Genomic DNA, 21,910 nt, shown 5'->3' on the forward strand with positions numbered 1-21,910 from the left:
AAAATAACAGGAGACGCCATGTTGCTAAAACTCTCCTACAGATGTTTCAGTTTAAATAAGAGTTACCTAAATGACTGTCCTGGTAACTTGTCGTTATTGTGTTCTGCTTGGAAACGCGTACTCAACATCGAAACATTATGGATAACTCTGGTTACCAAATCCACTGTAACACATTAAAACTCAATCATAACAATAACCCTGTGTGTTATCTACCAAATAGAGAATATGCTATTAAACCTGTGAGCATCCTACTCTCATGACAAACTTCCAATAGAATGTAGGAAATTACAAACATAGGTACTCCTCTATTTGATCCTAAAGACCGCAAAACTTTTTGTCGGGACTGAAATCCTTCCTTGGAATTAAAATGTGGGATAGTCTGTAACATGTGTTCTCCTGTCCTCCTCCAGGTGGGTCCGGCAGGGTCTCAGTTCGGACTCCTTGCTTGCCTGTTTGTGGAGCTGTTTCAAGGTTGGCAGATTCTGGAGAAGCCTTGGAAAGCCTTCCTCAAGCTGTCTGGCATCGTGCTCTTCCTCTTCCTGTGCGGCCTCCTGCCGTGGATCGATAACATCGCCCACATCTTTGGCTTCCTCAGCGGCATGCTGCTCTCATTCGCCTTCCTGCCCTACATCACCTTTGGGACCTTCGACAAGTATCGGAAACGAATCCTCATCGCTGTCTCCATGTTGGCGTACATCGGGCTGGTGTCTTCACTCGTCGTTTGGTTTTACATTTACCCGATTAACTGGCACTGGCTGGAGCATCTCACCTGCCTGCCCTTCACGAGCAAGTTCTGTGAAAAGTACGATATAGACCATGACATTAACGACGTGGTGCACTAGTCTCCATGCTGACCACCAGCTTCTAACTGATGAGTGGGTCAGCTGTCACCAGATTCAGTCGGGAGCCTTTTAAAATGTGACTATCATATTTTTGTTTTTATCAATTCATCTACATGTTAATTAGCTAATGGGCTGGCAGATTCAAAGGACAAGAAAAGACACTTAGGGCGTCAAAATGTGCAGAGCTGGGTTGACCTCAAGGAAAAGCTCTACAGCGCCAGAGACTCTTTGGTTCCTTCAGCTCAAAGTCACATCAATCGAAAGAAGCCAAAATAATCACCAATGGCCTACATAATCCCTTTTCCCTTTAATGCTATGGAGGACAACAGCTGAGATGAAAGGGAGAATGTTCCGGGTCTTCCGGTGTCTTGTGGCCTCTGTGAACTGAAACACATCAGACGCTTCCTGCTGCCACTCATTCGTGTTTTCAGTGACACTACAAACGCTGTCAATCAGATCTGCTGCTTCTATACGTTTTATCAATCTTGAAAGGCTTTCAGAGTTCAAACGTTTTAATCTTCGCTCTTTTGTAAGTATGCACTAGGCTTGTTCCTAATTTTTGGAGTTGTGATATGTTAGGCTAATGTTAACAAGGCGTTCCAAGTATTAACTGAAATTGTTAAAGGGAAATATATTTCCCTTAGTCAACTAAGGTAAGATTTCAATCGAAAACCACTCGTTGCCTTAAACAGACTATGCCATTTTACAAAGATGCCTCATTTGACTTTTCCATTCTGCCTGTGATTCACTTACTGAATGCTGATGATCACATGACACCAAACCTACCAAAGCAACAACATCAGATGCTTGTATTGTATTTGCATGTTGTTCTTCACAATCCCTCAGATTTCTTTACGTCCATGGCACATAATGTCTCATGTGTAACGTCTCATAACACAGTGGTGCCTAAACCATTTTGTATGCTTACTGTAAAATTGCCAATCATCTAAACAAACCGTTTTGTTGAATCCAAGTAAGTTTTCTACTGTAATTTATGACTCTTGAAATGCCAACACTCCTGATGACATTTCCTTTCAACTCACCTTTTTACCTTTTGTCTGGAAGCTGGTTGCTCTGGTTTTCAAATCCATGACCCAGGTTAGGTTGTTGATGACAATGTGATAAATGGTTGTCAGAAGTTGTTTACCTGAATTGAAAGATTTCTCCCACAGTTCCCCCTGCTGTTATCTTTGAGCTGGTTTGTTGTTGTTGTTGGCGATTCTGTTGTGGACCGAGCTGTTAGGAAAGCCTGTTGTTGGAGGATTATGTGACTTACTGAGTGAGTTATGAGATTATGAGAGTGTGTCTAAGGGGCTGACTCACTGATTATCTACATGTTGACAACATGAGTTAAGTGCAACAAGGTTATATGTTGGGCAAACACCACTGTATTTAAATTGAAAAGGCCGTCTGTGTACAACATAGGACTCTAGCAGTGTAAATAATGACCCCCACCTCTCTTTAGGAAACCTCTTCACTGTGCCTTTTGACCTGAGTGTTTATCTGAAGAGAAACAACTGCTGTGCTTGCTTTGGGACCAAATATATTCACTCATTCTGATTATTGGAATGAAAAAGGAACATTTTAAAAGAACTCCAGGTCATTTTCAAGGTACTGTTTTGTTTTGCTTCGGTTTTATATGTGAAAATATATGTGTGTGTTAACAGTTATGTTAAAATAAATGTCACTATTAAAAATGAGTTTCACTCAGTTACCTAGTGAACGTTGAGGTTGTGTCTGTCATCAAATGATTTTACATTTTCTCTACTTGGCGCCACACCATTGAGACCCAAAAACAGTTGAAGTTGTATACATTAAAGTGAGAATAACTGAACCTTATATGTTTGTGAATCTGTTATACAAAGGCAACACAAACTTAATTACAAATTCTTGTAAAAGAAGTATTAAGAAAATGCAATATGATAAAAAGCCTTAAAATAGTTACTAAATGGACCATGTGGTAAGAACAACTGTAAAAAACTAAATGACATCAATGCAGACATGCTAGAAAATAGAACCTTTATTATATGAAGAACAACACTTTGTAAATAAAAACGTGTTTGTCTTGATTCAAGACTCGGGAGGCAGAGGCGGAGATGGTCTATGAGGGGAAAGGCAAGAGGAGGCTATCGAGATCATTTGAAAGCAAACATTTAGAAAACTTAAATACTAAATAAAGTGATTGCATGTGTATATAAATATAATAAAAATAATCACCTGTGTCTAAGCTACTAAATAGAATTATTGTATGATATCACTCCCTTTTGAATCTTTATCTCGTAGGCTTTGAAAGTTAGCTGTTCACTTTGGCAATTCACCTTCAAAGTCATCATCATAGTTAAACAAAGTGTCACATATACAGAAATGTTCTAATGCTGTGGTAGGCATGACGTTTTTACCAAACCATAAAGGGCAGAATGAATTAGTACTGGGCATATACTTAATGACACAATGGTTTCAAAGAGAGCATGAAACCATGTTATATTGGTTAAATAATACATATACAGGACTGTCTCAGAAAATTAGAATATTGTGATAAAGTTCTTTATTTTCTGTAATGCAATTAAAAAAAAAAAAAAAATGTCATACATTCTGGATTCATTACAAATCAACTGAAATATTGCAAGCCTTTTATTATTTTAATATTGCTGATTATGGCATACAGCTTAAGAAAACTCAAATATCCTATCTCTAAATATTAGAATATCATGAAAAAGTATACTAGTAGGGTGTTCAACGAATCACTTGAATCGTCTAATTAACTCGAAACACCTGCAAGGGTTTCCTGAGCCTTGAAAAACACTCAGCTTGGTTCAGTAAACTAAATCACAAGTATGGGGAAGACTGCTGATCTGACTGCTGTCCAGAGGACCGTCATTGACACCCTCCATCAGGAGGGTAAGACACAAAAAGAAATTTCTCAAAGAGCAAGCTGTTCACAGAGTGCAGTTTCAAAGCACATCCACAAAAAGTCTGTTGGAAGGGGGAAATGTGGCAGGAAACGCTGCACAACCAAGAGAGATGACCGCAGCCTTAACAGCATTGTGAAGAAGAGTCGCTTCCAGAATTTGGGGGAGCTTCAAAGACAGTGGACTGAAGCTGGAGTCCAGGTATCAAAAGTCACTGTTCACAGACGTGTCCGGGAAATGGGCTACAATAGCCGTATTCCCATGGTCAAGCCACTTCTGAACTCAAGACAACGGAAGAGGCGTCTGACTTGGGCTAAGGAAAAGAAGCACTGGACAGTTGCACAGTGGTCCAAAGTCCTCTTTTCAGACGAAAGCAAGTTTTGTATTTCATTTGGAAGTCAAGGCGCCAGAGTCTGGAGAAAGGCTGGAGAGGAGCAAAATCCAAGTTGCTTGAAATCCAGTGTGAAGTTCCCACAGTCAGCGATGGTTTGGGGAGCCATGTCAGCTGCTGGTGTTGGTCCACTGTGTTTCATCAAGCCCAGAGTAAATGCAGCTGTGTACCAAGAGATTTTAGAGCACTACATGCTTCCGTCTGCTGAAAAGCTCTATGGAGATGAGGAATTCATTTTCCAGCATGATCTGGCACCTGCCCACAGTGCCAAAACCACCAGTAACTGGTGTACTGACCATGGCATTACTGTCCTCGATTGTCCTGCAAATTCCCCTGACCTGAACCCCATAGAGAATATGTGGGGTATTGTGAAGAAGAAGCTGAAAGACACCAGACCCAACAATGCTAATGAGCTAAAGGCCGCTATTGAAGCATCCTGGGCATCCATAACACCTCAGCAATGCCACAGGCTGATTGCCTCCATGCCACGCCGCATTGATGCAGTAATCCGTGCAAAAGGATTCCCAACCAAGTACTGAGTGCATTAATGGACATTTTCAAATGTTTGATTGTGTTTTGCTTTTATAAATCTTTTTTTTTTACTTGGTCTGAGGAACTATTCTAATTTTTTGAGATAGGATTTTTGAGTTTTCTTAAGCTGTATGCCATAATCAGCAATATTAAAATAATAAAAGGCTTGCAATATTTCAGTTGATTTGTAATGAATCCAGAATGTATGACATTTTTGTTTTTTTAATTGCATTACAGAAAATAAAGAACTTTATCACAATATTCTAATTTTCTGAGACAGTCCTGTATAAAAAAAGACGACTAACAAAGACAAGGCCACTGTGTTCTATTGAATACAATATTACATTTCTTAAATTATGAATCGTTAAATACAAAACAAAATATAATAAATAAGTGCTTAAATTCTTTCAGGACTTTGCTTTGATTAATTGTATTTTTTCTTGCAGTATTTTAAGTTTTCAACTATTTTCCACACTACTGATGTTTGCAACTGGATGGCGGCTCTTTGCACTCGGCTGTCTGCAGACTCACAGTCGGAGCACATTCCTCAGAAACTGTCTTATGCAAAATGAAGACCACAAACACCCTGCTGCTGCTGGAAGCTTCTCAGATGTCCCATAATGATGTGTCCATGAGGGGATTCAGGGAGAATACACATGAAGTCGATCTGTCCTCAATAACCGCTGTTACGTCGCATGTAGGCGTGGCCCCTGACCGGGAACATCATCTCAATAAATGTAAGGGGTCCCACCGAGATCTCACTGGGGCCCTGCACCTTGAAGCCTGACTTCCTGTAGAATGGGACCAGGAAGTCTTCACACATGAGCACGGCGCGGCGGACGTAGGGCAGGCAGCGCAGGTACTGCAGGTAGCGCCACATCAGGATGGAGCCTTTGCCCTGCTGCCGGAAAGTCCTGTGGACGGCCAGGACGTGGATGTGGACGGTCATCCCATGAGGCTTATGGAGAGTGAGGGCATCCTGGGAAATACAGAGGGAGGGGAGAAGCGTAAGAAATGTGGAATTGATGAGAAACCTGTTTAAGTATATACGTACTTGGAAGACTGTGGCCAAAAAGGTAGAGCAGTCGTCCATCAGCCCCTGCTGTCAGCATGTCGACCTTGAGCAAGATGCTTAGCTATAAATTACTCCCAATGGTGCATGTGAATGTTTGGTAGCACCTTTTATGGCAGCCTCTGCCTCTGTATCAATGTGTGTGAATAGGGGGAAAGACTGAAAAATCCCTCTTTGAATTAAATCTATTTTACTAAAGAAACATTCAAAAAGTGCCCAACTATATTTACTGCCTGGGAGATAGATGTTTCATTCAGTCTTAATTTGAGATGGATAAAACATTGTTCCTACCACAATAGAAAACTAGTATGCATTCAAATGGAAAATTTCCTAATTCAACACACTCAGGATATTTGATGATACAACATTACTTGGACTGGTATGACCAGGTAGCACATCTGAACATTTATGGGAATCTGTGAAACATTTACCCACATCATCTGACTTTCTGAAGACATTATACTATAAATATGCCCCTAAATCTCTCCTGTTAATCTGTTTTGAACCTCGTTCTGCATATTCCCTGCCATTAGGCCTGAGGTAAGTCTCTGTCCAGGTGTCCTGCTCTCTGTCTCACCTCGGTAAGCCTCTCCTGGTCCCACAGTGAGCCGATGATGAAAGCCACCAGACGTCCCCCCTCAAACCAGCCAAGAGACAGCTCAGGGCACAAGGTGAGGAAGTGACGCACCTCGTCCAGGTGGAGAGGACACTCGCCGGACACTGAGATGAAGGCTGTAAAGAGAGGAGAATATTATACATTAAGAAACCTGGAGGACATAAAGTGGGCATAACGTCCCCCTGCTTACATGTGACATATTTGATAAATAAGGGTATGCTGGATCACAGCCAGGGAAGTTATGCAGGTCAAAGACACCTGAACTCATATCACACACACACATTTAGGATAGATCGTAATGGCCATGGTAACTATATTTGTAGTGGGCCACACAATTGAAGATAAAAGTGAAATATATATTTGTTATGGTTATTCATTACAAAGATATAGATTTAACCCTAACCCTTAATCAACAATAATTACAAGAATAATCACAGGTCACCCTTTATAATTATACAAAATATGATTTGTTGGCCAGAATTAATCCTATCTATATTTAAAAAAAGTTTACTGTAGGAGATACATTGTTTAAAGGTATGTTAATAATGTCTGTTTTTTGTTGAACGTTTAAGAAAAACATAACATTAGGCTGCTTATTCCATGATACACAATGAATGATCCCAATTTCCTTTACAAGAAAGAAAACGTCCCTAAAATAAGTAACACTTAAGACTTTAACTTAATGCACCAGCACCAGCACTTACAATGGTCTTGCTTGTTTGAAGTGAATATGTCAGCACTTTTTGTGTTGTTGTTATGAGTTGGAATCTTTATGGTTTATTGCTTTGGACAAAAGCGTCAGCTAAATTCGATGTAATGTCCTCCCTGTGTGCGTAATAGAGCATGGAAAAGGCTAACTGCCCTAAAGTTATTTAAAGGCTTAAACAGGACTACGTTATTTAATTAAGTAAAGCACAACGTGTAGCTTACCTTCTCTCTCAATCTCGAACACACTGATGGCATCCTCCGGGCTCAGGGAGCGGAACTCGCTGGCTGGCAGCGTGTGGCGGCGACCCCTCGACCCCGAAGAGGGCATGTGGAGCGGCCTCGTCAACGGAACTGCGCTCATTACCGACATAAAGTGGTGTTTTCCCCCAAGAAAACAAAATAATAGTATGGGGGTGTGTACCTGACTGTGTACCTGACTGAGGGCCTATGTCTGCTTATCTCTCCTTTAAGGCTGCTAGGTCCTCGTCTAAAAGCCTGATCCGTGCGTAAAGGGACTGCGGGTTAAGACTGAGCAGAGAGGTGCGCGCCTTCAGTATTTATACCCTCTGTGCGCAAGGTTATAATCCCCAAGCGAGCTGGATGACCAAACCCTGCAATTCCCCATGAGTAAATCAAACAATAAACATATTTAGTCGGGGTCAGGTGGGATATCCGTGTGGTGAGCAATGAGCATTATCCTCGTCATGCATCAGACTTGCAGCAGATTTGGATTTTACTGATCATGTGTTGGAGGTCTGCTGCGGTTGTTACCATTTTAAGGCCTTGAGGTATGTGTGATGTGATCTCTCAGAAGGAAACTTTCCATAGTCCCTGTAAATCGAGTGCACGTTTTTTCCAGATCTGTGTAAAAGGATTACAGGGCGTGTAGGAGTTTGTTTTTCACCTCTTCAGTGTTATAAGCAACACATGTAAGACATTTTAAAGAAGCCACAGCTGTTTTCCTCTCTTATTTATGAAACTTTTCCACAAAGTGTAACCCTCTTCACATAACTGGAAAGTAGAGTAATCTAGCAACAGAACTATATTTTACTGCATTTTTCATATTCCTTTTATTTAGGAGTGGTCCAGTCAACATCAACTGAAATATAGTGCAAGACCCCTTGAGGGGTCACAAGGCTGAAAATATTCTCTATCTCCAGATAAACACATGAAACACGAGTTTAATTTATGCAAAGCTTTCCCTGTTAAACTGTTTAAGGTTTTTGGATTTTTTTGGATAGGAAAAGGTTGAAAATATTCTTTGGATTCAAATTTTTTTCAAGAGTCCTATAAGATGCCCCCAAGAATCGTGAATGCTTATTAAACTTTATGTTTTTTTGGTGTTAGTGTCTGTTGCCAATTCTTCCATTTCTAAAAATAAATTAAAACAAGTGTATTATAATAATAGTAATAATACAAATAATATTACATACAATAATAATATATATTTATTAATATGTAAAGTAATGTGTTTTTAATTTTTTTAAATGTAGAGGGACTCTACTGAAAACTAGAAGTACCGGAGTGTATAAATACTCTGTTAAAAATAAAAGTCCTGCAATCAAAACGTTACTCAAGTAAAAGTAGAAAAGTATCAAAATACACTTAGTGTACCAAAAGTAAAAGTACTTATTGTGCAGTTTGGCACCTTTCAGAATAATACATATAATATATGTATATGTTTTATATGTTTACAACACTGCTAAAACTTTGAAATGCTGTTAAAAAAATAAAATAATGGCATTTATATTTGGCGAACCATGTGGTCTTTGCATCACAGCTGGAGGCCCACAGTGCCGCTCAGAGGTGACAGACAGTACCGCGCCAGTGACGCAGCTCTCCGTAGCGGCGACGTAAACACGTGCACATCGCTGCTTCCAGGTTACCGTTTTTCTCATTGCACCGTCAGGCTCGCGCTCCAGCTTCACTCCCTGACAACAGCAGCGATGGCGGAGCCCGCAGCATCGGATGCGGTGGCCACAGCAGCCTCCACGACCCCGGGCCTCTCCCCGGCAGCCAGCCCGGGATCAGAGCCTCCCTCCCTGGCTCTGTCTCCCTCGGCGGACGGCTCCCAGCGGCTGCTCTTCTCCCACGACCTGGTCACTGGGCGGTATCGCGGCACTGTCCGTTTCGGCCTCGTACGGATGATCCACGGTGAGGAGGAATTTAACTCAGACTCGGACCTCGATGACGATGGCCGCGGTGGTGGAGGAGGAGGAGGCGGCGGAGAAGGAGCCCCCGGTGGGTCGGACACTGAGAGCGCTGTGGACATCCCGAGTCGGCCTCTGTGTCCCGGATTTGTCCGCGTCCAGTGGTACCCTGAAGGAGGAAAGCAGGACATCAAGGAGACAAAGGTACCACACACTGGCTAATGTGTTTACACTGAGACCCGGTTATTCCCGGAGCATGACAAGTGTTTTTGAACTGTATGATGTTTTTTGTTGAAGACATGAGTTGGTAGCCTGTCAGGTTTAAGATTAACTTAATCTGCTTTAAACGCATAAACTCGCTTGCTAGCTCACTAGCGTGCTAGCTAGCAGTGTAGCTCATAGCCTCATGTCTTTCAGCTGGTGCTGGCAGGCTAAACAGGGTTGTTGTTCCAAATATCCGAGACCACACAGTAATGCATTAAATAACCACTGGCCAGGTAGCATCTATCTGTCTGTAAGTCAAGTGTCACTACAGGTTTCAGCAGGTGCAGCACTCTGCTACTGTAGCAACCCTACACCCATCGATTAGCTCATCCATGACTTCGTGTAGCTCCTCATCTGGGTGTGACTTGGCCTGAGACCAATCATTGTCAAACATTAGCTTATATGTGATATGATGTACACAACATCTTAGTTCCTCAACATATACATGCCATTTGAAACCAGTCCTACTTGTCATCTTCAGTGACAACACAAATGAGTAGAAATAAGATCTGATGTTCTGTCAGTGTTACCAGTAATGTCCACAGTTTTACGTCTAAAATAAGTCCTAATGTATTCATTTTTTATAATCTCTAGGGCTACAACTTCTTATATGTGCATTAAATAATCTGCATCTTATTTTATTGACTATTTGTTTGGTTTATAAGATGTTAAAAACTCACCAAAGCCAAAGGTTACACCATCAATTTCAGCTCCAACAAACAATCCTAAATTAAAATGTATTAATTTACTGTAATGGTAGACGAACAAAACCACCAAGTATTCTAATTTGAGTATATCGTTAAGTGAATTATTTTCGCACATATTCATGAACAATTGCAGGTGATTATGTTGGTATAGGTGGGCTAGCCTGCTCACAGGGCAAATAATTAAAGAGTTAAACCAAAAAGCCCCTTGAATCTGGACTAATAGACATAATGTTAAAATACCCGTTCAGTGTTTTACTGTGTTATGGAAATGCTTCTTGGATCTGTTTTCATCATATAAATCATGTAGCACTTAATTTGATTAACAAACACATTGTTGAAAATGAGATTTTAGTCAATCCTCCTACACAACAGACATCAATATTGAAGAGTGTATGAGAGGCAGTGTCAAGATTACTGGTAAAAGACACCATCTATTCTACATCAATGGACTCCACACCCTGAGTTATACTTGTTTTTAATTACATAAACAAATAATGAATGCATTTGTAATCAGTTAAAAGATGTGGAAATCTGCTGTCACCTATATTATCCAGGGCTTCTCTAGATTTCTCCTTGGCTTTGTGAAGAAGGGTCACCAGGTCTAAAAGAGGACTGCTCTGGAAAAAGCTCATGAAAGCATGTTTTAGAGACACAGGACGAGACCAGAAGGAACCTATTTCAGGTCCCACTGTTGCCCTGCTTTGTGTTTTGTGCTAAATGAGTAAAGTTCTGGTGTCATTGAAACTCTGTCACAACAAAAGCTCTGTTCAACAATGACACAGATGTTTACACACCTCATGGACTGTTATGCTGTGTCATTACGAGGCAGTGTCCTCTAAGGATCTAGTGCGAGCTAGTGTGCTCATGTATGGATTTCATTCTGTAGTACTCTTGTTTATGTTTTGTGCGGCTTTGTTGTGGGTTGTTTGACATCTCATTTGCTTATCTGCGTTCGCCACATGCCGTCTCAGTAGGCTCCGTCCTTGTTGCATATATCCTGAGTGTGGTGAAGAATAATCAATAATTCATGATTACTTTCTGCAGTATGCAAAGTTGAATATCTTTATGATTATATTTCTACAACATGTAGACCTATATGTATTCGGCAGGCGTGTGGTGTTGTGCGTTGGTGTTCGGATCAGGGGGTCACAGGTTCAAACCCCACTGCAGTCAGCATGTCGTTGTGTGCCTGAGACACTTCACCCCAAATTGCTCCTGTGGGGATTGCCCACTGTATTGAGTATGTACGTTGCTTTGGATAAAAGCGTCTAACAAGTGACATGTAATGTATTCTGCTGATGCTTCAATCTGAAGCTCGTGTTGGAGTTTCTCTTGTAATAAAACCAGCATTTTCACAGCAGAGCTAGGATTTTGATAGTTTTGAGCATATCATCAGGAATTAGGTGCAACTATAAATAATCCAAATATCTTAATGTGTTCTTTGTTGCTTCACTTACATGCATAACACTAAGCCATTCTCAGATCAAATTGTTCCCTTTGCTTCCAATATCTTCCCTTCTCATTTACTTGTCTTTATGCTTCCTGGCAAAAGGATATGTGAATATACACAGTGCCTTTTTTGTATTTTAAAAATAATAACCTTGATTGTGTGCACTTGATTTTCTAGAAGTGGCTAGAGAATAAAAAGAGTAGCATAATGAGGTGTCAGCGTGTTGCTGCGGCGAGCTGATTCAGAAGATGTGTCAAACTTACTGAAGATGATAAAAAAAAAAAAGTGTTTATGCGTTTTTGCAGACTCTCTAAAAACACAAATGTTAGTTCATCACTCTAAACAAAACAGTGTGTCCCCTCCCCCTTTTAGAGAGTGGGTGGGGGCAGCTTTGGCAGACGGGAACATGACAGAATCATTTACACTGCCTGCAAGGCAAAGTGGTAGCATCGAGCACTGGTTTCCCCAATTAAACAAAAAACGTACCACAATCCTTTCGGAAGTAAGAATGAAGAGGTCATGGACACGACCTGTCATGTTACATTTTTCATACATTTCCACTGTAAATGAAGACTGTCGGTTCAGTTTTGCATTTAAACTTAAACCAGGACTGTCAGAAGCTACATTTTCATTTACTTGGAGAATCTGAGCCAGTATCACTGAACATTATAACCATTTATCTCTTAGTTTCATATGTACTTAGCAGAGTGATTCCCTTTTCTCTTTCTCAGCCCAGTTTACTTGCACTCTATGGATTATTGTCCTATATTGGATGGTGTAGTTATCGTTTGCTCACTGGATAACTGTCACCTCAAGTGATTTACCTACGATATACTAACCTTGTGGGGCAAGGGCAGACAAGACCAGAAGATCAATTCATCTGAACCTCTTTTGCATTTTAATAGCAAGCTACAGTAATTGCTATATAATCCAGTTAGGAAAAAGGACACTGTGCTTCATCAGCAGTTTAGTACTTTTACTGTGGATTAAAATGGTTATCTCACTGATTTGACACTTTTAATTACAACGGGGGCAGGTTACTAGTAGGCTGTGCAATTTAATCCATCCTGCGATATATATCGATATTTTGTTTCCCGAGAAAGTATCGATATTTCAGCCGCGGGTATCGATAGATTAACTCCCATTCAAATCCCCCGTGTTCCGCCTGGCACTCTGCTCGCTGCCCATTCTCCCCCGTTCGCTTTGCATGAAGAGCGATTACGTCAGCCAGCCGAGCCGCTAGTGTCGCTGGAGAGCATTTCTAGATACACAGACGCCAGTGTCTTCTTCTCGCAGTGAGTGCGAAGCGGTTCAGGAGAATGGCGGCAAACATTAACCACACTGGAGAGGGTCTTCTCTACCGCCGGAGATATCGGCCCAATCCCAAACCACTCCCTCGACAGAGTGAACTCCGTCTGTAGCCACACTCGCAGCTCAACGAGGCTCCCTCCTGTCAGATGGAGGGAGTAAATACAGCAGCAAGCTTTGGGACGGACTCCCCTCTCTCCGGCAGAAATAGAAAATGCCGTAACTGTATGTAACAACGTTTTCAAATCAGCATCTCTTTGACAAAAAGTTTAAATGAATAACTCAAATAAAACTCCTAACATCTTTCATTGTGTTTCAAAGCTCTTTTAGTTTTAAACCTGATGTTTATAAGCTTCTTAGTTTTTGCAACGGTCTGTAAATATACACAACTTTATAATAAAATGCACACATTTACCTTTTTCTAGACTAAACACAGGTATGATCCTAAGTTAAAACGTATGAGGTTATCATGAGGTTGTTAATATCGCAGTTTATCAGTGGATGTTTGCTGGAACTATTGTAAACAGCTTGACAGCAGCGGACACACACCTGTGTCTCAACTCCGGTCAGGTAGAGACCGGTCTCAAGTCAGCACCGCTGCAGACTCAATGTTTGAGGGCTTGATAGCCCACTCCCCCTCCACACTGCTCCACACTCGTAGGCGGACCCTCCGTGTGAACGCGCAAACGGAGGGGTAGGGTGTAGGGTGTAGGGGGCGGTTTGGGAATGGGCCATCGTCACTGCTCAGAGAAGTGCACTTCTCCCAGACCACGTTGATCAGATTATATTCCTGAACAAAGATCTGAAGAGAATGTAGATGCAGTTATGTAGAGAGGAGCCTTTCTGTTTAGTGTTTTTGGCTTAAATGTTACTCCTTTGGACTTGAATTATTGGCAGGTACATTTGACATTAAATGTTGTTCTTAGTGACTTGAATTATTGGCTACCTCATATTCTGTGTTAAGCTAAAAATGCTGTAAAAGAATCTGTTCAGAACAGGCCACCTGCTGCACCTTTTAATTCTCCATTGTCCATTATGATACTGCACTTTATGTACTTACGTTTCAAAGGCTTGTAAGCTACAGTTGGCACTGTTTCAATAATTGAAACACATTTTCTCACCACATCTTTTGAGTCATTTTGTCCAGCATTTGCAAGCTGTAGACTCTCTGTCTAGTCAGAGCCATATATTGTATAATTGATGCTTTCAGTTTTCAGTTGAATTAATTCAATCCAAGTCAATGGAACACTCACAAGATGTCACCAAAATCACACTGTCCCTTTTTAAAATCTTTCAGAAAATGATGTAAGTGTATCGAATTATATCGAATCGTATCGTTGGCTGAATATCGTGATATATATCGTATCGTGAGCTCAATATCGTGTATCGTATCGTATCGTGAGATTAGTGTATCGCTACAGCCCTAGTTACTAGAAGACCCCTGACTGTTTTCCACTCCACACCAACCCTAGTTACACCTTGCACTACATGGCCAAGAGTGAAGTGTTGAATTAAGCTGGGACATACTTGACTTTTTGATGCAGAGAAATTCCTAAAAGTTAGGAATAATTCAAACATCGAGTGAGTCCATAGACTATACGCCAACATGACATTTAGCAGCAAGTTTTGAGGAACTGCATCTTCACATTGTGGCTTTGTGTGTTGGTTCTCTCTGTGTAGGTAGTAAGAGGTGAGAGTTTTTAAACACGTGGCCTGTGGCACTAGATTAGATATTCTTTTACCCCCCATTGGTGATTTTGATGCTTAGGATTCATTTAGAGTAGGTTATTTTAGGTAGTCATTTTGTTATACATTTTTAACAAGTATAATGTTTTGAAAATTCTAAAACGAATGTGGTTTGTAGAAAACCTCTTTGACTTCACCGCCTGCTTTGTACCGCCACAGTCCTGTCAGCACGCAGAGCCCTGTTGATTCCGCTCAACCTTGACATATCTACGAGGACAGAAGTGCATTGCAGCAGCAGGTATCTCGTATGGGATGCACCGCAGAACAGTAACCCACGGGATTTGTCAGATGTCCCGGAATCCATCAGTCATTTGGAAACTAAAACACTGGTCAATGGTCTGCTGAGACCCCCAAAAGTACTGTACCGTACCTGCTGTTACGCCTGGTATGGTGATCAGCTCTTAGAGTTTCAGGACAGAGGTTGAGGTGAACTGTGACACCAGCTCCTCCCTGGAAGCAGCAGCTTTTGTGACTGAGGAGGAGGAGGAGGAGGAGGAGGAGGAGGAGGAGGAGGAGGGTGTGGTTCTAATGATGAATGAGGGTGCAGCAGGACTGACTGCTGCTGCTAACCTCACTGCAGAGAGAGAAAGAAACACTGAGGAGGTGGATGGAAGAGATGTGGGGAAAGCAAGTATTGAATACCAGTTGAAAGTGAAATGATATTTAAATAAAACATCTTGACTGGAAAGGATGCAATAGGGCAGGCCGACAGTTTGGTAGCAGATGGCTGATATGGTAATGTAGGGGCTTTTAGTCCTTGAAATGGTAAGCTCCCACCTTCTGCTCTCTGAGCATTTTTATATTCCCCTTCTGGCAGAGCAACAAGTCCCAACTTGGCAGCGCTATAGTGCAGTCCGGATTATGGCTGACAAAGTGGGAAGAACTATGCAATTATTGTTTTTATTATATACGATAATTTATATAATAATCAAAAATGGACACGTACTTGGCCAGCGAGTCATGTGATGCAAAGGTCTGTATTGTGATTGACTTATACTTCCTATACATTGTTCAGTCCTCGTCCCAAAGCTATATTTTCCTGGCCACCATGAGATAGCTGTGATTTATTTGCGTTGAATACATTCTACTTAGCTTTATCAGGTCCATCAGCCAACATCAACATTTAGTTGCCCATTTCATAGTTTATTCAGTCAGTTACCACGGATACAGGAAGTCACGGGCAGTTTATTTTAGGAGGTTGCATTAACGTTTTTATTTTTGAGCAAGGGTATAAAAAAAATATGACATGATAAAACCAATTGAGTCCACAGCTTTATGAAGTGAACAAGGACACTCCTGAGGTTGTATTTTTTTATTTTATTTAAGGAGACAGCATCTGCTCAGCTAGTACGATTGTCACATCAGCCAAAGTCATTTAGGGAAGCTTGTGATTATACAGTACTCGTGCACAGCCATATAACTGAGGAGACATTAAAGGTCTGTTGTGGGTTTATGGACAGCTGTAGTAGCAGAAGCCTATATGAACTCTTGTGTGACCTTTGCCCTTTGCCCTGTAACCTAAGCATGGACAGGCATGATGTCATTCATGAGCAATCAATCTCTCTGGCACTTCTAATGCTCTTGGGCTAATCTTTGTGTGAAATCAAAATAACTTTATTGGTATTGTACCAATTGAAATGGTCTTTTCTGCAGTGCACAATAAAGCAGGTGGGATTAAGAGACTGTTTTCCTTATTTAAAAGTGATAAAATAGTGGAGTATAACACAAATTCATGTAAATACAGCTGAGGAAAGAATTGAAGCTCTTCAGGTGCTGGATGCTGTGACCTCAGGGTTACTCCTGTCTGTCAACCTGTTCCTGATCCATCTAACTTCAGGTCGCACCCCCATTCAACTACAGACAAGAAACATCGCTGTCCTAAAAGAGCTGACTGCTGAATTATGTTTAAAGTGAATGGTGCATTCACTTGCTCTTTGGAAAGTCCAATCTCACGAGGTCTGATGTAATTCCTCTTTATGAGATGTGTGGTCATGAGCTTCAAGTTGTAGTGTGAAAACACACGTTACAAATAGGATGTGTTTTTTTCTTATTGCTCTGAGTTGTCAGCTTTGAGAAGGCTTTCAAGGGGAATATCCTATCATGTGTTGTTAACAAAAGTATAACATAATGCATTCATCTGCTCTGTGATACAGTGATGTAGATTGGGTCAGTATTTTCTTTCTGTAATCCAGCTGACAGACACGAAAACACAACCTCAAAATGGCAGACAGAAGTGTGTATCATCCGTCTGTGTATCTGTTCTCTGTAGCTCGTCTTCTCCACTTAGATATTCACAACCTGTGTAGCCTTTAAATGAGCCTTTAGCAGTGTGCAGCTGCTGCAGCAGATTTCTACTGAGCCGACCAGAGTGAGCTATTTCAATTCATTTAGCTTAGTCTAGCACCCTGAGCCAGGTACACTTTTCTCTCTTAAATAATCATATGAATGTTTTAATGCTTTTGTTAACCTTCCACATTGCATATGCCCCTAGATTAGAACTACTTTTTGAAAAGCTAGTAGCTGTTTTGGCATCCAGATACGGCATTTGAGTGGCCGGAGCAAAAAACTATTCCCCGATAGATATTTTAAACTGCACATTCTGCTCCATATATTTACCGCATTAACACCCTCAGATGGTTTTGATTGTTAATATGTCATCTTCAGCGCTGTTTGCTCAGGTGCTGTGTGCAGGTGCTCGGGGTGGGCTGGCAGACGTTGGTGTAATCTGGGACATGAGGGGCGTGCCAGGGCCCCCCAACAGGGTATTAGTTGTGAAGCAGGTGCCAGGCAGGTGCAGGAACAAACACACAAACCAACAAACACGTTTTTTCATCAGGCAATGAGGTTTGGTTGTTTCCTCTAAAAACAGAATAGAACAGCTCAAGTGCTGCATTGCAGATAACTGATATGAAAACAAACCCGTTTGATAAATGCACGTTTTGTTCAGCCGGATAATCTCCACATGTCTACCCTACTTTTATAATTTTCGAATCATAAATCTAATCGCCAGAATCGAAATGCTAACGTTATGCTATAAACGAACTATAGCCGAGTACAGCAGGGTCGCACGACTTCAACGTCACGCCAACTTAAGATCGATATTCAGAAACACATATTCAAAATGGTGCAAATTGAAGCGTTTGTTTTAACAGTTTGCAGGAAGCAGGTATTTGCTTTCAAGCAGAACAGGGCAGACAAACTTAGCGGGAGTGTTTACGTGTTCGGCGTAATGACGTACAACATCCTCGACAACTTCTGTAGTCCTATTCACTTGTTGTCCAGTGGGGTCACTGCTGCTGTATTTAATGTCGTAGAACAAAACGGGATCAGTCTCTTAAATCAGTGTCAACCACAGACCTTATTTCCAGCTATTTTCCAAAATCCTATGGAGAAATCCCATTGGCTCTGAGACGAGTGAACCGGAAGGAACATGCTAACTCACTCCCGGGTTCCCCCACTCGTCACTGCACCACTCTATATCCTGCTGTTAAAAATACATGTATTATGTTTTGATATTATGTTTATATCTTGTCAACTATTATCATATAATAATTAATGTTATTTTCAATTGAAAAATTGCAGAAAATGCTGTTTTCAGCCTCTCAAATATGGAGATTTTCAGATTGTTTTTTCGGTATTATATCATATAAAATGTAGTTTGGACTGGCAAGACATTCAAAGACATCTTGCCCTTTGAGAACTGGGGACGAACATTGTTTACTAATAATTAACATTTGTAAATCGTTTGGTTAATCTGGGAAATAATAGGCAGATTAATAAAAAAAGAGTCGTTACAGCTATAGTCAATATCAGTAAAAGCAGAGCACAGTGAAGCAGCAGATGTGTTCTTAATGACTATTGATCACGGGTTATTTTTAGGATGTTGACAGTGGATTTATGCCGTGTTGGCTTCATGTGTTGATCTGCAGCATCATGTCGGTCAAATCCCTGTGGTGGCACTCCTTGTTGGCACTCAGAGGATGATGTCAGCAGCTTGTCTTTACAGTAAATCTGATCTGACAGGGACGCAACATGACCGTCCCACCGCGCCCTTTACGTCCCTCCTTCCAACTTCATCTCCATCCCCCTTTCACATTGTTTCTCTCTCACCCTGCTTTTTCCTTTTCTCACCTTCCCCCACTCTTTCCTCCCCTCCTAACCCTTCCAGTTGACCTCTTCCTCCTCCTCCTCCTCCTCCTCCTCCTCCTCCTCCTCCTCCTCCCCCCGTGTGTTTACCTCCTTCCTCCCCCCTTCAGTGTCCCAGCAGACCAGCATGTTGGAGAATGTTGACGTAATGTGTTGCTGACTCGATGGGCGTCCAGCTCCTGGCCTGAGATAATGGATCTCATTTGATCCTTTCTTTTTCTGCATTGATACACACACACACACACACACACACACACACACACACACACACACACACACACACACACACACACACACACACACACACACACACACACACACACACTCAAGGAGCCTGTATCCCTCTCTCTGGCTGTCTCTTCTTTCTCTCCCTCCCTCCATCATCCTCCTCTCTCTTTCCTCTGCAGTATTGGCCCTACCCAGAGACTGTCTGCTCTGCCTCTCCCTCTGTCTTTCTCTCTACCCTTTTTACTTTCTCCCCCTTTTTTTCGATCTCGCTCTCTGCTGTGTTTGCTGTGCCCCAGTCTATTTCTGGCTCGTGCTTTTTTCTTGTTTCCTCTCTCTGTGTGTGTCTCCTGGGATCCGTCTCGATCTCCCACTTGTTGGGCTGCATCCTCCTCTGTGCATCGTTCTCTGCTCATCTTCATTTGTTCTCCCCCCCGCCACACCCTACCCCTCCTCCCTTCAAGCAATCTTCTCGTCCGACTTTTTCCATCCATTTCTTCATCTTCATGATTGACTCTCGAGTGTTCTCCATCCCATGCTTCACCGCAGCCTGTCTCCATCTTATATTCTCTGCTTCTCTGCGTCTTGATCTCCTTTTTCCTCATTTCACATTCTTCTTGTTTACATTCATTTCACCCCTTCTAATGTTCAATTCTTTGTGTCCTGCAGCCCTAAGGACCGTCCTCCCTTTTCTGCTTCTTTTCTTTTCTTTTAAAATCTTGATCCCTTTTCATTTAATCTCTGAAAGTACACAGTAAGAAGCCCGCTCTATAATAGATACTGTGAGCTAGTGGTCTGCTTGTCATTCCCTTGTGCTCTCCTAAAAAGCCCTGTACCTGCTCTCTTTCTAATAGAGAACCCCCACACCCTGTGTGTCTGAACCAATAGCCTCCGGGCAGGGGCGCTGTCCAGCAGCAGCAGCAGCAGCAGCAGCAGCAGCAGCGAGGTGAAGGCATCAGGGCGTGAGGATCGATCCAGGATTCAAGTTGTTTATTGCCATATCATCCCAGGGTTGAAACGACCTATTGATTTATTTTAGTTTTATTGCTTCATCCTATCAAAGCAGAATATTTATCGTTATGGTCAAATGTGAAAGGAAATCATGGTTTTGTCTTAACTGGGTAACTCCTACTTTCAGTGTGCACACTCATACCAAAATGTTTCCCCGTAAAATGTTAAAGCGGTGCCGACCTGTTGTTGTTTAAGTCTGTGGCGCCATCTTGTACACGAGCATCATGTTCTCGCAAAAACTGATATATCTTATATTCACGATCAGCGCCCTCATACTATATTTCTCGAAAAACCCCTGGAGATGTAGCAAGCGTTTCTTCTTCATATCTCTTTTTCATCTAAAATGAGTTGTATACATTTCTAACCTTGCTTTGTTAAAGGGCGTCGACCTCAAGCATGGTTTTGTTCGGGAAGTGCGACAGGTCGATGAGGAAGAGTTTGGTGCTCTAACATGCACAACTCAACAAACACTAGCTTTAGAGGTTTGTGAGTGAGTAATGGTGGCAGCGTGGTGTCTAAATATATTGCTGTGAATGTGTTGAGCTTGCAGGTGGACAGGAGAAAAGTGACATTTTCTGCAGAAGTGTTAAGATTTCTAGCTTTAACGCTTTGTGCCACCTACCAAGTCAGCAGGTGATTAAACGCTGATCGTTTAGATTGTGGGTGATCACTTTAACTCCCCTCCTGTCATTACCCACAACATCTGAATACACTTGTTTTGGTGTGCAGGGCCACATCTATTTACATCCCAAATATCACCAGTAAATAGTTATATCAAGTTTTTTTCATGTCCATAAATACTACAGAATAACCAGAACATCTATGTGCAATGTTAGAATACTTGCAGGAGATAACACATAATTGATTTGGAAGCCATTAGTGGATATAGTTTACAGAAAAACAGCGAGTTCCTATTTATATACTTAACTCCCCAGAACTAATGATGTAGCAGAACTGTGATGAGCCTGAGGTGGAGGAGGAGGAGGATGTAGCGCTGTACGCTGACTGCAACTTCATTTTACCATACTTAATAGAATCTGTGGGTGGAATTACAGAAAAGGCAGATGTGTGTGTAGAGTTATATCAACTATGTGCACCTGTTACTACTGTAGCCACTTGTGTATATCTGACTTGCTGTGGTGTTTGGGGGATCAGATGGCTTGTTAGCATGGAAATGAAAGAGGAGAAAGCCTGGTGTAGTACACAGTCAGTCAGAGTGGAGAACAGGCGTGGCCCCGAGCTGCAGTCCTCCGCAGTGTCTCTTCCCCCCCCCCCTCCTCCTCCTCGTACGGCACCTGCATAGTGACTTGTGTTAATTAGGCCGGGAAGTCAAAGCAAATACTGTCCTCCATCGATTCCTGTAATCAATCTGGACCCTTCTACCTTATCAGCTGGAGAGGCAACCAAGGGTGTCTTCTATTCAGAGACACAAACGCACTCAAACACACTCACTCACACTCACACTCACACTCACACTCACACTCACACTCACACTCACACTCACACTCACACACACACACACACACACACACACACACACACACACACACACACACACACACACACACACACACACACACACACACACACACACACACACACACACACACACACACTTGTGCAAATGAGCATTCCGTTTCTTTCTTTTGTTGTCTGACCACCACCTTCCCGCCTCACTCCTCATCATCACTACACGTGGTATAGCAACAGTCGGCAGCTTGGTTGAAACTGATATGTCTAGTTTTCTAAATATTCTGCAGTACACGTGCAGACATACAGTCTGTGTTTTTGTTATTGTCGAAGGAAGGGAATATGTGTCAGATCAGGTTGCGTT

General features: G+C 41.9%; 2 protein-coding genes across 5 annotated transcripts in view; one reads left to right on the forward strand and one right to left on the reverse strand.

Annotated features, from left to right (window-relative positions):
- LOC307021352 (inactive rhomboid protein 2-like) overlaps positions 1–2,569 on the forward strand; it is a 29,300-nt gene extending 26,731 nt beyond the window's left edge. For all 4 annotated transcript variants that reach the window (XM_079653383.1, XM_079653384.1, XM_079653385.1 and 1 more), the window contains one exon: positions 411–2,569. In XM_079653383.1, coding sequence (XP_079509509.1) covers positions 411–842 — 432 coding nt within the window. In that variant the 3' untranslated portion in view covers positions 843–2,569. The remainder of the gene's footprint in view (positions 1–410) is intronic.
- Positions 2,570–4,954: 2,385 nt separating this feature from the next.
- Positions 4,955–8,754, reverse strand: aanat1 (arylalkylamine N-acetyltransferase 1). The gene is made up of 3 exons (XM_079653421.1): positions 7,292–8,754; positions 6,323–6,477; positions 4,955–5,652 (listed from the first exon to the last, which is right to left on the reverse strand). The coding sequence occupies exons 1-3, from the start codon at positions 7,437–7,439 to the stop codon at positions 5,347–5,349; spliced, it is 609 nt and encodes a 202-aa protein (XP_079509547.1). The 5' UTR covers positions 7,440–8,754; the 3' UTR covers positions 4,955–5,346.
- Between the last annotated feature and the right edge of the window lie 13,156 nt (positions 8,755–21,910).

This window comes from Notothenia rossii (assembly GCF_949606895.1).
Source record: "Notothenia rossii genome assembly, chromosome: 1".
NCBI classification, from domain to species: Eukaryota; Metazoa; Chordata; class Actinopteri; order Perciformes; family Nototheniidae; genus Notothenia; species Notothenia rossii.